This window comes from Erinaceus europaeus, chromosome 2 (genome assembly GCF_950295315.1).
Source record: "Erinaceus europaeus chromosome 2, mEriEur2.1, whole genome shotgun sequence".
Lineage (NCBI taxonomy): Eukaryota > Metazoa > Chordata > Mammalia > Eulipotyphla > Erinaceidae > Erinaceus > Erinaceus europaeus.
In genome coordinates, this window is record NC_080163.1 from 98765164 (window position 1) to 98782471 (window position 17308).

General features: G+C 36.7%; 1 protein-coding gene across 1 annotated transcript; it reads right to left on the minus strand.

Moving 5' to 3' along the window:
- Positions 1 to 11500: 11500 nt before the first annotated feature.
- On the minus strand, positions 11501 to 17010 carry LOC103118097 (disintegrin and metalloproteinase domain-containing protein 20-like). The gene is made up of 2 exons (XM_007528274.2): positions 16941 to 17010; positions 11501 to 14058 (listed from the first exon to the last, which is right to left on the minus strand). The coding sequence occupies exon 2, from the start codon at positions 13898 to 13900 to the stop codon at positions 11501 to 11503; it is 2400 nt and encodes a 799-aa protein (XP_007528336.1). The 5' UTR covers positions 13901 to 14058; positions 16941 to 17010.
- Between the last annotated feature and the right edge of the window lie 298 nt (positions 17011 to 17308).

Below are 17308 nucleotides of genomic sequence, written 5' to 3' on the forward strand. Positions count from 1 at the left end.
TAGTTATTATTTTCATTGAGGGTCTCATTTGTTATTTCCCTATTTCTGATAGCATATTTTCAAAAGCCTTCTTTACTTTTGTGATTAAGGCATTAATTAATGTTTGGATATTTTCCTCATTTTTAGTTGCTTCTGGCTTACTGGGAATTACTTCCAGACACCTATCATAATTTACTGTATTAACTGATTCAATTGCTTTAACCATTTTTTATTGCTGTAGTTTATATTTTTCTGTCTATTAATTCTTCAGTTGTTGTTTTGTTGAGTACTAGCCACAATAAACCAAAATCATTTCACAAAGGAAATCACAAACCTGAGAAATTACAATAGCCACAGAAGCTAAGAATAATTCAGCTTAACCAAAACCAGTTATCCAAGCAATACCTCCACTCCAAAAACAAAATCAAGACTAAAAACAAGAAACAAAAGCAATAATAAACAAATAAAAAAGGCAAAGCAAGAATAGACTATCTCAAAACTCAGCTATGCAGTCTAGAGATAGTGGGAAGAGGAAAGAAAGGAGGAGAAAAAGAAAAAATACACTCTGAGTCAGATTACTTCTACAAGATAATTCACAAACATATCAGCAAACAAAAAAGACTTTCAATATTAGTTATGAGGAAGGACAAAGAAAAGTGGAGAAAAGATAGAAAGAAAAGCAAGCTCCTCCCATAACAAAAAGCCCACTCAATCACAAATCAATAGAAAAACAAAAGAGACAATTTTGGTCAACCCATAGAGAAGGGCAAATAGAAAAGAGCAAAAAAGATGAGAAAAAAATTAAAAACCCTAACAATCAGTCTGCAGATTAAACTACTCCAGATTGAGTGCACACAACCTGACCCCCTTCCTAAACAAAGCAAAGACAAACAAGTGAAGCAAATATCAAACAAACTCAAGAGGTAAAGTGAAGAAATAAGGACAGACAATCTTACTCAAGCAAAGCTGAAGAGCACTATCCTCACAGCCCCAGCAGTCCTCCAGATTGGTTAGGTAGGTATTCAATCACTCAGATAATCCTCCAGCTCCCTTCACAAAGGGGACAAAAAAAAGGGGGGTTGCTTCTGAAAAGATTCCCGTGCTGAGCTTGGAATTTTGATAAACAGATGAACTTCACAGGAGCACCTCCTTGTCAACTGCTGGTTCCCCCACCCCTCTGGTGTGGGGACTGGTTTGGGGGAAGATTGCAGATGGAAAGAGCAAACTTCACAGTCCACAGGCCAACTCTGTGTTTCCTTTATCTTTTCAGCCTCCCTTTGCCAGCATAAAGGTGGGCTATAGGGCTCTTCCTTAGTTCCACCTAGACCCCCCACCCCACCACCACCCCCACCCCACCCCATATTCCTCTTCCACCACTGGCCTGGATATCCTACCCTTACTCAAAATTTTCAGGTTTAAAGCAGCTTCCTTGCAGAGCTCATGCCAGGTGTTGTTTCCAAGTCACCATCTTGACTCTGCCCGAATTGAATGAAATTTAAACAATTGGCAAACCATAAATCTTATGGAAGGAAGGAAGTTAAAGAAGAGTTAAGTGTAAAATAGATTCTGTCAAACTTGTATACATACATATTTCATAATTATAAACGATATTATTCAAACATAAGAGATTAATAAATATATGAGAATAAATTAATGAAATAGAAACTCTACAAAATTAGGACCTGCTTACTTGAAAATATTAGTGCAAGGAACAAGTTTTAGCTAGATGACGAGAATATGAGGACATAAATATAGAAAACAGTGGAACAAGAACCAGGCAGAGGCGCACCAAGTAAAGTGTATATCTTACCAACCTCAAAGACCCAGTTTCAAGCTTCTGCTCCCTATTTGCAGACGTTTCACTTCACAATAGTGAAGCAGGTCTGCAGGTGCCTCTTTCTCTCTTTCTCTCTCTCTATGTATCTCTCTATCCTTTCTCATATTCTCTCAATCCTTTCTAATAAAAATTACAAAGGTAAAAGTGGCTGCCTCGAGTGGAGGATTCTGGGACTGACCCTCATTAACTTTGGTGGAAAACAAAATGGAAAAATAAAGTAATTAGTGGAACAGACTTAATGGTGATATATTCTTGCATTGATGTTCACTGGGTATCACAAAAAATATACACATCTAATTTTAGAGGAGGGAAAATAAATGTGTCTTTCCACAATCTTTATTTATTTTATTATTTTATTTTTTGGAATGGTATAGGGATCCTAATTCAAGACCCCAGCTTCCCACCTGCAGTAGAGTTGCTACACAGGTTGTAAAGCAGGTCTACAAATGTCTATCTTTCTCTCCTCCTCTCTGTGTTTCCCTCCTCTCCATTTTTCTCTATCTAACAATGACAACATCGATAACAACAACAATAAAAACAGCAAGGGCAACAAAAGGGAAAATATATAAATTAAAACAGAAAGATAAGCCGGTTTGATTAAAATAAGTTCAGTCAGAATACATCAGAATTTTCATGACTTGCTAATAAGATAAAAATCTGCTAAGAAATGATATGTATCACTAAAAGATTACTGGGAACTTTTTTGTTAATAGACTTCTCATTAGTGGAATGCAAGTGAGAACCAAATAAAAATACCATTACATAAATCAGAGAGATTGTAATAAGAAAATAATGAATTTGGGTAAAATTTAAAGAAACTACATAGCATATATTTCTTGGAAAATGTAACTTGTTACTGACAAATTAACTACTTTAATATTTCATTCTAAATAAAAGAACTAAAATTGCTCAGGTAGTAACTGTCTTAAATGCACAGTGATAAATGTTCACTATCTCAGCAGTTTAGTTGTATCTATATTGAAGAATATCTGAGTGTGTTTTCTTAGAACAATTTATTTTTTTTAATATTTAATTTATTTATTTATTCCCTTTTGTTGCCCTTGTTGTTTTATTGTTGTAGTTATTATTGTTGTTGTCATTGTTGGATAGGACAGAGAGAAATGGAGAGAGGAGGGGAAGACAGAGAGGAGGAGAGAAAGATAGACACCTGCAGACCTGCTTCACCACCTGTGAAGCGACTCCCCTGCAGGTGGGGAGCCGGGGTTCGAACTGGGATCCTTATGCCGGTCCTTGTGCTTTGCGCCACCTGCGCTTAACCCGCTGCGCTACAGCCCGACTCCCTCTTAGAACAATTTAACAAGCAATAGCAATGATCCATTGATGTTTTAGATTACAACTAACATTCTTTGACCAAATCAAATTAATGAGCATTTTTACAGCTACAGTTTTAACTTCCTGCACTAACAGAATACTTAAAAAAGATTATAAGTGATGACTCATTAATATTTATTTTTAATAAAATAGATTTTCAATATTAACTTTCTCCCAAACTACAGAGAACTCAAATTAAGTTGAGAATTTTTTTCATTATGAAGAAATATATTACAATAATTCAAGTCTTTTACCTTACGGGTCTTACCAGAAACATTCATATACCTCAATTTACTACTTAAAATGTGTATTTGTTCAAACTATAGCTCTCTGAAAGAAAGTTATGAGTAAGTACAGAAAAAATATATCTAGACTGGGGAAATGCTATCATCAGTAGGATAACAGAGTTTCACTTGAGTTTCACTTGCTGAGGTCCCTTGCTCAGTCCCAGGCTTTATAATAGACAGAACTGAGCAGAGCTCTGATAAAAATAATACAAATAAATAATACAAAATAGTAATAAATATGGGAATAAGTAAATATCACATTGTTAAATATAATGTGATATTATCTAAAAATACAGATCCTGTAGATTTAAGGCTTGCCATCAATACTGAAATGATCCTGTGAAAAATCCCTTATATTAACAAAAATTATCAATGATTACAATACAGTTTTTAAATGTTTGTCAATGAATAAGAGCAAGCTTGAACAACATTCTGACATAGGATAATCTGGCGTCACACTTAGAACCTCATGTTTGTGAGCCCAGTCTTTATTCATGCCTACACCTTCTGGGCCTTCACTTAAAATATTCAGGAGGTGATAAGAAAACATGTATTTGATAGTGCCCTATTGAAATATAGTAAAAGAAGGATAAAAGGCCAGCTGCTTCCTCAAATTTTTGTATTATACTACTGTACTTAATACGTAGCATTAGAAATAGTAGCTAAAAATTCAGAGTGTTATATTGGGACTAAGGTAAATTTTTAAAAGTTCAATATCCGTTAAATATAGAATTCCATATAATTCCCACCACCAGAGTTCCATATCTCATCCACTCCATTGAAAGTCCCCCTATTCTCTATTCTTCTGGGTTACAGATGAAAAAATCTTTGTGGGGTGCAGAAGGTGGAATGACTGTCTTCTGTAATTGCTTCTCCATTGAACATGGACTTTGGCAGGTCAATCCAGACTCCCAACCTGTTTCTATCTTTCCCTAATGAGGTAGGGCTCTGGGAAGTTGAGGTTCCAGGAAACTTTGGTGAGGTCATCTGCCCAGAAAAGTCAGAATGGTGATATAACAGTATCTACAACTTGATGGTTGAAAATCAGTAGGATATAAAGCAAAACAAATTGTTTAACAAACAGGAACTAATGGTAAGAATAGAGTAGATGGGAGTCGGGCTGTAGCGCAGCGGGTTAAGCGCAGGTGGCGCAAAGCACAAGGACCGGCATAAGGATCCCGGTTCGAACCCCGGCTCCCCACCTGCAGGGGAGTCGCTTCACAGGCGGTGAAGCAGGTCTGCAGGTGTCTATCTTTCTCTCCTCCTCTCTGTCTTCCCCTCCTCTCTCCATTTCTCTCTGTCCTATCCAACAACGACAACAACAATAATAACTACAACAATAAAACAACAAGGGCAACAAAAGGGAATAAATAAATAAAATAAATATTAAAAAAAAAAGAATAGAGTAGATGTGGGAGTCAGGGGGTAGTGCAGTGGGTTAAGTGCACATGGGGAGAAGCACAAGGAACCCAGTTCAAGCCCCTGGCTCCCCACCTGCAGGTGAGTTGCTTCACAAGCAGTGAAGCAGGTCTGCAGGTGTCTATCTTTCCCCCCCACTCTCTGTCTTTCTCTCCTCTCTCCATTTCACTCTCTGCCCTATCCAACAAAAAGGACATCAATAACAACAACAACAATAACTAAAACAATAAAACAACAAGGGCAAAAAAAGGAATAAATAAACAAATATTTAAAAAAGAATAGAATGGATGAAACTAACGATCTTCATGTGGGAAGAAACTAGAAGGTCTATATTATGTCTATTTCAATGGACCCATAACTTTAGTAATTTTTGCCTGCTCTTGATAGCTAGCATAAAGGTGGGCTAAAAGTATTGTCTGGGAAGATGATGTGAGAGTTGAGACTGGAATGAGAAAGAAGGACTAGGACAAAGAGTATCTCCCAAATATGAGGAAAGTATACTAATAGCATAATTTTTTATTTAAGATAAAAAGGAGAGATACATATATACATAGAAAGAGTGGTCCAGGGGGTTGCTATAGCATCAAATTTCTTTCAGTGTGCTGAAGGTGGAGACTGACCCTTGATATCTTGCATATGAAAGCAGGTACACTATCCAAGTGAGTGTTCTTCACTGCCAAACTATATATTATTTTTAAAATTTTATAATATATATTCTTTTATCCTTTGTACTATAAGTGTTCTAAAACAAACTTCTACAATACTTAGTTGTCATTTATGGCATTAACATATGTACATAATTTTTATGTATTTAAGTTTTTTAGTTAAGCAATTGTATAGTAATTTGAATATCTGGGCTTTCCAATTTTGTAGCTTTTTCATTGTATTCTAAGAGTGACTATGAAACTGTGGAGCAGAGATATGAAGATGTTATATAATAAAATGTATTACATCATTATTAAATCAAAAGCAAAGTTGCATGATTGAAGGAAACTCATGCACTACAGATATTGAATTGACATATGAAAATCAAAATGAAATTCAACATAAAAATTGACTAGCACCATCAACCAATGAATAAGCTCAGGCCAAATTGTCAGTTGTATTTTCAGAAAGTAAGTATATTCATAAATCATGTAGTAAGAACAGTAATTCTAGTTTTTAGAATTTTCATAGTAATTTTTCATTTGAGAACTAGCAGACCTATATTACCCATTCCTTATCCTCCTTTTTGAGAAAGTTTCTATTCTATAAATGATTTAAATTTTTGTAAAATTATTCATATTGACTAGTGGTGCCAAGAATGATTTGTTAGTATTCTTTTTTAAATGATTTATTTGATAAGACCGAGAGAAATTGAGGGTCTGGCAGTAGTGCAGCCGGATAACCACAGGTGGTAAGAAGAGCAGGGACTCACTTACAGATCCTGTTCAAGCTCCCAACTCCCCATCTGCAGGGGTGTGTTGCTTCACAAGCAGTGAAGCAGAACTTCGGGTGTATATCTTTCTCTACCCCCCTCTCTGTCTTCCCTTTCTAGGATGAAGAATTCTGCAAATGTCCAGGATGTCTAGTCTATCCATCTCTTCAATTAATTCTCCCTTTTCATTGTTGATTCTCTGCTTCATTGATCTGTTTAAGTGTGAGAGTGGGGTGCTGAAGTCTCCTACTATTTCATTTTCTTCTTCCTCTTCTTCTTCTTCATTTTAATTTCTTTATTGGGAAATTATGTTTTACATTCAACAGTAAATACAAAAGTTCGTACATACGTACCATTTCAAAGTTTTCAATATAACAATACAACCCCAACTAGGTCCTCTGTCATCCCTCTTGGACCTGTATTCTCAAACCCACCCACTCACACCAGAGTCTTTTACTTTGGTGCAATACACCAATACCAGTTCAGGTTCTACTTGTATTTTCTCTTCTGATCTTGTTTTTCAACTTCTGCCTGAGAGTGAGATCTTCCCATATTCATCCTTCTGTTTCTGACTTATTTCACTTAACAAGAATTTTTCAAGGTCCATCCAAGATCAGCTGAAAACGGTGAAGTCACCATTTTTAATAGCTGAGTAGTATTCCATTGTGTATATATACCACACATGCTCAGCCACTTACCTGTTATTGGACTCCTGGGTTGCTTCCAGGTTTTGGCTATTACATATTTTTGCTGCTGAGAACATATGTGTACACAGATCTTTTTGGATGGGTATGTTGGGTTCTTTAGGATATATCCCCAGGAGAGGAATTGCAGGATCATATGATAGAGCCATTTCTTGCTTTTTGAGAGTTCTCCAGACTGTTCTCCATAGAGGTTGGACCAATTTACATTCCCACCAGCAGTAAAGGATGGTTCCTTTGACCCCACAACCTCTCCAGCATTTGCTGCTGCTATCTTTTCTTATGTATGACATGCTCACAGGACTGAAGTGGTATCTCAACTGTTGTCTTTATTTGCATTTATCTGACAAAGACTTGGAGCATTTTTTCATGTGTTTCTCAGCTTTTTGGATCTCTTCTGTGGCGAATATTCTGACCATGCCCTCCCCCCATTTTCAGATGGGGTTATTTGTTTTCTTGTTGTTGAGTTTGGTGAACTCTTTATATGTCTTGGTTATTAGGCTCTTGTCTGATGTATGGCATGTAAAGATCTTCTCCCATTCTATGAGGGGTCTTGTGGTTTGCATAGTGGTTTCTTTAGCTGTGCAGAAGCTTTTTAATTTGATGTAGTCCCATAGGTTTATGCTTCCCTTAGTCATCTTTGTAATTGTATTCGTTTCATTGAAGATGTCTTTAAAATTTATGTGGAGGGAGTTGGGCAGTAGCGCAGCGGGTTAAGCGCAGGTGGCGCTAAGCACGAGGACCAGCGGAAGGATCCCGGTTCGAGCCCCCGGCTCTCCACCTGCAGGGGAGTCGCTTCACAGGTGGTGAAGCAGGTCTGCAGGTGTCTTTCTCTCCCCCTCTCTGTCTTCCCCTCCTCTCTCCATTTCTCTCTGTCCTATCCAACAACAATGACATCAATAATAACTACAACAATAAAACAACAAGGGCAACAAAAGGAATAAATAAAATTTAAAAAAAAATTTATGTGGAAAAGAGTTCTGCCAATATTTTCCTCTAAGTATCAGAGAGTTTCTGTTCTAACATGCAAGTACTTTATTCACTTGGAATTTACTTTTATGTTTGGTGAAATATAGTGGTTCAACTTCTTTCTTCTCCACGTTTCAACCCATTTTTTCCAACACTATTTGTTGTAGAGACTACCCGCTCCCCATTTAATAGTCTGGGCACCTTTGTCAAAGATTAGATGCCCATAGGTGTGGGGGCTTACTTCTGGACTCTCAATTCTATTCCACTGGTCAGTGTATCTATTCATGTTCCAGTACCAAGCAGTTTTGTTGACAACAGCCCTATAATACAATTTGAGATTTGGGAGTGTGATGCCTCCAGTTCTGTTCTTTTTTCTCAATTTTTTTTGGCAATTTTAGGTTTTTTCTGGTTCCAGATAAACAGGTGTAGCATTTGCTCTAGTCTCCTAAAAAATGCAGTTGGGATGTTGATAGAGATAACATTAAATTTTTATATGGCTCTGGGTAGTATATTCATTAATTCTTCCAACCCATGAACATGGAATACCTCTCCACTTTTTTGTGTCTTTTTCAATTTCCTTGAGTAGTGACTCATAATTTTCAGTATACAAGTCTTTCACTTCTTTGATTAGGTTTATTCCTAGATATTTTATTGTTTTTGTTGCTATAGTAAAAGGAATTGATTTCTGGATTTCAACTTCTTCCTAGTGTTTGCATAGAGGAATGCACTGGATTTTGAATATTAATTTTGTAGCTGGACACCTTACTATACTGCCAGATGTTACACAAACTCCTGTGCTGAATGTGGACCGCAGATCTAATTGATGCATTTACACTTGATGGTATTTATATTTTTTCCCCATATTTGGGAGCTACTCACTTCCCTGATCCAGCTTTCTAGCCCATTTCCAACCCTGACTCCATCTCCCCAGATAATACGTTGGCCCACCTGCATGTTACCTGGATAGGATCAGGAAAAAATTAGTAAAGTCATAGACACCTTGGAGTATACCTAAAATAGTCCTACTAGTCTTTACCAAAATGGAGACCCCAAATCTCAATTGCAGTATTCTTACCTTTGGTTCCATATTATTAAACAATTTTTTCTCTTTACTTCTTAATGCTTATTCAGCCACCAAATTGCAGATGCTACCATGATGCTGACCTGACATCCCTCCACAATGTACCTGGAAACCATCTCTCTGGAGTTCTACACTAGTAGGGAAAGAGAGAGACAGGCTAGGAGTATGGATGGAACTGCCAATACCCATGTTCAGTGGGCAACCAATTACAGAAGCCAGACCTTCCACATTCTGCTCCACATAATCATCCTGGGTCCATACTTCCAGAGAAATAAAAAATAGGAAAGCAGTGGAACTCTGGTGGTGGCAAATGTGTGGAATTTAACCCCACCCTATCTTTGGTTTACCGATATTATCTATTTTATATATTAAAAAAAAGAACTAATAAATAAATAAGTTTCTAAGTTAAAAAGGCTAGAAATGAATCTACTTGTTTTATTTTTTTCCCTTTAAGAAGCTGATCTATTACAGAACATAAAGTACACAAAAGTTTACATGCCATACACTCTTCAGTATTTCTTTCTTATATTCGTAACCTGGGCTTCACAGATCTGAGATGACTTTTTCAGATAGGAAAGGAGAGAGAGAGAGGAGAGAGATCACAGTTGCAAAGATTCTCAATTCAGTGTGGGAAGGGCAGGCTGAACATTAGTTATAAACATAACAAAGCACTGCTTCTTCCAAGTCAGCTGTTTATCCTCACTCTTTATTTTATATTTTTTATAATTTTTTCAATTATTTATTATCTTCATTTATTTGATAGAAACCACCTGAAACATCGAGGAATGGGGAGATAGAGAAGAGAGTACTAGACACCCACAACCCTATTCACCACTCATGAAGCTTTCCCTAATGCAGGTGGGAAAGGAGGCCTTGAACCTGGATCCTTGCGCACTATAATATGTGCATCAACCAGGTGTGCCACCACGTGGTCCCAAGCTTCACTCTTTAAGTAGCTCATTTATCCTAGGTTTTAAAAACAATTATACTGGGATTTTATAGCAAGTTTTATGTTGTTATATTTCAGAATTCAAATGAAATCTAAATGTTAATGATGAGTCTTTGATGGGAAAGGGAAGAAGGAAAAAATTTCTATCCCCTAATGTCAGATTCCTTTGTGTGGTTTCCAGTGAACCATGGAAAGTCTATATTAGGGTTCAGTGAAAATAAGGGATATCACAAGCCCCCAAAGATCTGTGAGTTGCTCACAGGAATATATATATATATATATATATATATATATATATATATTCCATTAATAGGGCTGGATCAAAGTATTGGGTTGGATTTAAACTAAACTGTAATTACACATAAATCCAGGGACTTAAATCTTCTAACTCTGAAGAGGTGATTAGCCAAACTGGAACTGAGATGTCAGAAATATTGTAAGGGTCTTGAAACATGGCAATCAAATCATCAAGGGTATGTTTGATTACAGAAACTGATAGTTTCTAGAAAACATTACATTGTAAGGGCTAGGCAGTAGCACAGTGGGTTAAGCGCACATGGCACAAAGCACAAGGGCCTGCATAAAGATCCAGGTTCCAGCCCCCGGTTCCCCACCTGCAGGGGGGTCGCTTCATTAGCAGTGAAGCAGATATCCAGATATCTATCTTTCTCTCCTCCTTTCTGACGTCCCCTCCTCAGTTCCTCTCTGTCCTATGCAACAACAATAGCTGTAACTATAATAACAACTACAACAAGGGCAACAAAATGGGAAAAGTGGCCTCTAGGAGCACTGGATTGGTAGTGTAGGCACTGAGCCCTAGCAATATCCCTGGAGGCAAAAAGTATATATAAGTAAATAATATTACATTGTATACATTAAATATCAATATATGTAGTATGTTGTGATATGCAATATAATTTGTCTTATCAATTTATAGAATTTATGTTATATGGAAAATAATTCCACAGGACATGAATATACAAACTTATATAACAAAATAATGTATGAGTACATAAAAATTAAATATAAACATACATAGAGGTAATCAACAGAATGAAAGTATTAGTGGTAGCAAGCTGAGAGAACTATTTAATTTTCACTGAAATGAATAACCTGAAATATTATGAAGCCTTCCAATTGCACTCAATTCCCATATTGGCAAAAGAAATTAGGGAGGGAATTGGCAGTGGAGGTTGTGATTTCTTTTAAATTTCCATTGCTTGTGTGACAAAACTAGAGAACAAAGAAATGTGTTTAGTTTAAACCAAAATATAGCAAAAAGAATAGACATATACACCATCCATGAGCTATACCTTTGCCTCAGAAACAAAAAGAGAGTCTAATGAAAAAAATAATACACAATTGCTGAGTGGATATATGCTAAATAATAGCATATTTTCTGAATGGTTTAATGGGGAATATTTATGATGCCAAACAATAAAGAGTCTCAGGAATTTTCTACTAGTGAAAGTTGACACATCTTGCAAAATTTCCATTTCAGGGAAGCTAGATATGATACATAGAAAAGTTTATAATTTTTGGGAATTCCGTCTTAGTGATTTCTGTCTATGCAATTCTTTCTGATTCATAGATGCTGATTTTGCTATTTTAGGTGGAGCTGGAGATTTTTCTTTCACTTTAGGCTGATTACTTTCTTTTGGATCAATAATCCCTATGTGCTTGGTTGATTTTCTCTCTTTGGTGATTTTAGTGTCCTCCTTCCTGTTGCTCTCTGTGATGCCTTCAGCCTTATTCATTTTTTTGGTTTCATTGGTCTCTTCAGCCTCCTTCATTAATTTTCTACTTTCACAGTACTTCAAACAAATCAAAATTAATGCAACTAGCAAAAAAAGTATTAAACGAAGCAACCAAAATCGTCTTGTACCTGTTTCGATTATTTTGGGGGCTGGGCCACTATCAACACTACCTCCAAGACCTGGATGTTCACAGTTGGGGGGACTCCATCCTAGATTGCAATGGCAGTGTTGTTTACTGTTACAGACTCCATTCATTTTACAGAACTCAAGGGAACAAGGACTTTTCAGATCTGACATAGGGACACACCTCCTTTCGATGCAGATATGCTTCGCACCACATTCTGTGCCATCTTTCACCTCACCAATATCAGGAATAGTCATCCCAAAATGGTAGTCAGTGCCCCAGCAGGTGATGCCATCAAGAGAAGTCCAATGCACAGTACTGTGATTACTCAGAAGAGGAATTTTATTCACGTTCACACACTGAACCCTTCCACACAGTATATTTTGAACATCACATTGTATATAAATGTGTTCACGGAAGCCACAGTGACCAAAACGATCACCTCGGATATTCATCTCATAGTAGCATCTGTCATTTGCACTCTTGGCTCCTTTACCAAAAATTTTCCCACACTGTTCATCACGATTATTGCATCTCTTTTCATAGCAGTAACCACCTGGGCATGGCATGCCCCCCTGCACATACACATCCTCTGGACAAAGATAAGATGTCCCATTGCACCATTCTGAGAGATCACATATGTTTTCGGCTGCTCTACACACTGTGCCTGCTGGCAAGATCTTGCAGTCTTTGCAACAAAGTCCCGAGGAACAGTTAGCCCCAGGTCTCAGAGTACAGTTTGACTGACAACATGGATCTTTTGCACACAACTTTAAGGAGCCACAGTCACATTCTTCTTGGGGCTCAGTCACATGGTTTCCACAGCGTGGGTATGTGAAGACCTGATCATGACTTGGTGGACTGTGTAAACACTTTACTTGCTGGGTGGTAACACCCCAGAAATAGGCATAACTGCAATTGCTGAATTTTGTTGCATTTATTTTAGCAGGATACATTATGCAACCAATAGCATCACCACATGTACATTCATACTTATCATGACTCATCCCCAAATTGTGGCCCAGCTCATGTGACACAGTATAAGCAAATTCTTGCAGCTTGTCATTCATAAAACTGTCAGATCCACAATTATAGTTTGTGTCACATACTGTTGCTACATATGCCTTGCCAAGGAGACCAGAGTAATCGTGATTTACAAAAATATGAGCAACATCATGTGGCACACGATTAGTAAAGCTGGTTTGCTTCCATGTGCAAAACTCTGATAAGAGCTTATTCATGTCATCTATTGGCATGGGGTTTTGGTTAGTCCAGATCTCAAGTCCAGTAAAAATCACCTCCACATCAAGTGATTTTAAAAAGAAAGCTATTCCATTCAGTACAGTGCATACATCAGCATACACATTTGAGGCATTGCTGTTGCTACGAATGTATCTGTTGTGATCCACCACCACTGCCAGTTCTAAATACCGCCTGTGGGTCCACCAGCCTTCATACCCACTCTGCATCAAAGTGGCATTGTCACTCTCCAGAGCCTTTAGCTGCCATTCTATTTCTTCATCTGTCAATCCACATCTCAAGGGTCGGTCTGTATCCTTGCGTTCCATCCTATATACCAGGTGTTCAAATGTACTAGAATGATTTTTTGGTTTGATTTCATAAGCAGTGTCATATATCTGGAGCATTCCTCTAAAACCACCAAAACAGCTACTCAGGGCCACAAGGGACTCTGGGTCTCCTTCCACATATCCATGGTAGAAACAGTCACTTTGGACAAAGGGCTGGTCCTCAAGGAGAACACCCTGGTCTGTGTAGGTGAACACTGGCATGTTTCTAGCCAGCAAATTCTTGTTGACTTTCATATGGATGATGTGTGTCTGGCCTCCAAAATGCAAGCTGTAAGAGATCCAGCCTGGGGGCCTCATGATTCCACCAGTGCCTGTTATCTTTAAGGGTGTTACCACTTCTAAGAGACCTTGACTTTGAGAGTGCCCAAAGTGGGACAGTCCAAAAAGGAATAGAAATATATTTACCCAGAACAGCAGGGCTGTGTGTCTCATCTGAACCAAGGCCTCAGCCATAGCCATTATGCAGCCAGCATTTGTAGCTATAGGTGACAACTTCTAGGGGGCACTGCAAGAAGCATCACTGTTCTCTCTCTTCTGTGAGAAGGCTGTGTGGTGTGCAGTGCAGAGTTTGAATGATCTTCCTCTGGGTATAGTGTCAGACCAGCAATATGAGTATCCTATAAATAATACAAAAAAGGCAGAGACTGGAGTAGGATTATGAAGTAGCCATAAGAAGGCATAAGAGGCAGCCAAAATAATTTGATAAATAGAATTATCATTTGGCTTCAGATATGAATGATTGCACTGCATTTCATTTGATCTGAAAGCATTTTGAAATAGAGTAATACTATGAGAGTAGCAACAAATGTGACAAGTTGACACTTATTGAACAGAATGAAGGGCATTTATGTTATTTTGCACTATGCTAGTATTTAAATATATAAGCATATATGAGCATTTACAGAACCAAAACACACACACACACACACACACACACACGTTGTCAGTGGGCTTATCGCTAGGGCTTAGTGCATGCACAATGTGCCCACAGCTCCTGGATGCCATTTGTTTCCTTGCTCATCATTTGTTTTTTTCTTTTTAAAAATAAAAATGGAAACAATTGGGCATGACCGAGCTAGGATACCTGTAGCACTGTTCACCTCTTCTGAATGGACTCCCTCCCTATATGTGTGACCTGGGAGCATGTGTCTGGGTATCTGTCTTTGGTCACATGTGAACTATTACCGGGTGTGCCAATGCCTGTACCAATATGGTATGGTCTTGATGAAATGGTCATGATTGATCTTGCTTAGAGCATGGACGATGTAACACTATGTAGTATAAATACTAGTCTTCCTACTAATTTTTGAATGATAAATTACATATTGCCACCACTAGGGAAAGGTAAAACAATATAAATATATCAATATTTTTTTCATTTTTATAATATAACCTTCTAAAATTATAACATGTTTTAATTTAATTTAATAAATTAATTAATTATTTTTTTTTTACCAGAGATCTGCTCAGCGCTGGCTTACGTAGTACAGGGAATTGAACCTAAGACTTTAGAGCATCAGAAATGAGGGTCTATTTGGTTACATTATGCTATCTCCCTTACCCCCAAATTTATAACTTACCCTAATTAACTTCTTAACTTATTTCAATTTGTGAAATTGCAATAGTAAGGTACTATTGGTTTTTATGTGGTTTTGTAAGTTTTTTTCTTGTGGAGTTAGGACTTTGCATGTGTATACTTTAATTTAACCTGACCATTTCTCCCCATTTTCACAAATTTTCACAAAGAGAGAGAGAGAGAGAGAGAGAGAGAGAGAGAGGGAGAAAAGAAAGAGAGAGAGAGAGAGAGAATGTGGAAGTTTCATCCACTGGCAGTGAAAATTGCTCCTCTTAGACCCAGACCTCAGTTCTACTTAAATCTTTTTTAATGATCTCATCCCTTTCATTGTAATTTTTTCCAGTCAATGGTGGGATAGTGTTTCCTCAAGAATAACAGCAGCATTTGTTTTATGTTTATTCTCAAAAAGCATGTTATCCTCTTTATTCTACGGAACAATACACCCAACAGTCCCCATTCTCAGAATCCCAGTTGAAGAAGCAGATCTAACATCTGATGATGACAAACTTTATTTACCAAAACCTCTTCACAATAATTAAACTGGTAATCATCTCAATCAATAATTCTTACTATCATACCAGCTGCTAAACCAATCCTACAATAATCTCAAAGACTGACCATCATATCTACTCATTGTTTATCCAAACATAATTTTATCCACACTCGAAATTTAATAGTTTATTTCATAATACCAAATATAATAGCAATATAATAAATTAAACTAAGAAGTTTATTTCAGATTTAGAACCATTTTCAGCAAAATTTATCCACTGACCTATTGCAACTACCTATACTTTATTGTCCTCTTTTCCTACATTGAAAAAATAAACCACAGCTTTCATACTATATCAAAACCTTATTTTCAAATAATCAAGTACAGGAAGGAATAAATTTATTTTAATTTGATAGTTTTGTAAAAACTTATCTGTTTATTTTGCAAAAAAAAAAAGTAGAAAAGAACAGTTTCTCAGCTCTTATACATGTGGATTGTAGAATAAAATCTGGGTCAGTTTCCTAACTGAGATATCTCACTGAATTTTAACTCATTCCCATTCAATTTTTTTGTCTCAAGTTTAAACCAAGGTAGACTGATACTTTTTTCCCTTCCTTTAACAATTGCCTTAACAAACAAAGCAAAACAAAAAATCTTGGAAAACAAATAGGTGTTCTTAGAAGGCAAAAAAATTTTAGAAATATTGAGTCTTTTGCTTTGGTGCAACACACCAACTCCAGTTCAGGTTCTTCTTTTGTTTTCTCTGCTGAAGATCAGTAAATTTTATTTTTAGAAAAATATTTATATATTGTTGGTATATTCGTAGTATACTGATCTGCTTTCCAGATATCATGGTTAATAACTTGTAGATATTGTAATGGAAATACATTACTTGTGAACAGTGTAATGTGGTTGAAAAATATTGTTATAAGTCCAAATAATTTATTTCTAGGATAACAGTTTGTAAGCAACTAATAGTAAAATGAACTTCAAGTATATGTGAACAAGACTTCACTTGTCTTCATAACACTATTTTGTGCAATGATTGCAGGGACACACCTCCTGAGAGGACATACCATTTTCATTCATGATATGTTATAGAATGAGTGTCTTACAAAACTGCAAAGTGCCAGATGCAATTTTTTTATAATTTTTTTCATCTTGACAGCTTCATCAAATTTGCAAATCTCTGTACCCTAGTAACCACTCCCCTTTTTACACTTATAACCTAGTTTACTATTTTTCAACATATAAGTAGCAATCTTTTTAAAGCCCAATTTTGCAACTATCAAGTAAATTAGCATGGGGTAGGACATAATGAAGATTACAGACCCTCAAGATCAGAAAAATTGACGGCTGTGTTTTTTTTTCCATATGTACACTAATATTCCTGCTTTTCCAATATAGAGGTTAGTTCTTAAATCACTTACCAACATAAGTATGAACTGTTCTCATGGTATTTCCTAACTACAACCCTGTCATAGAGAGTTTGTACAACCAGTGTCTATGAATAAACATGTTGACATTTTTACATGACAAAAGCCTCTTTTCCTTTCATCTCTCATCTTATTATGATCTAGTTTAACTTCTTAGCAACAAGACTTACAATTCTATAGACCATGGCAACTGGCTAGTGGTTCTCTCAACTCTGACTTCATTACCTTCATCAACTATATCATTTTACCCATTTATATGAATAAAAGATAACTTTTATTGATATGGCAAATAATATTGATTGACTTACTTATATTGAACCAGGCTTGCATTTCTAGAATAAATCTCCCTTTGTCATAATGAA

Coding starts and splice junctions, on each gene's coding strand:
- LOC103118097 (XM_007528274.2), bottom strand. CDS start 13,900: ATGGCTATGGCTGAGGCCTTGGTTCAGATGAGACACACAGCCCTGCTG.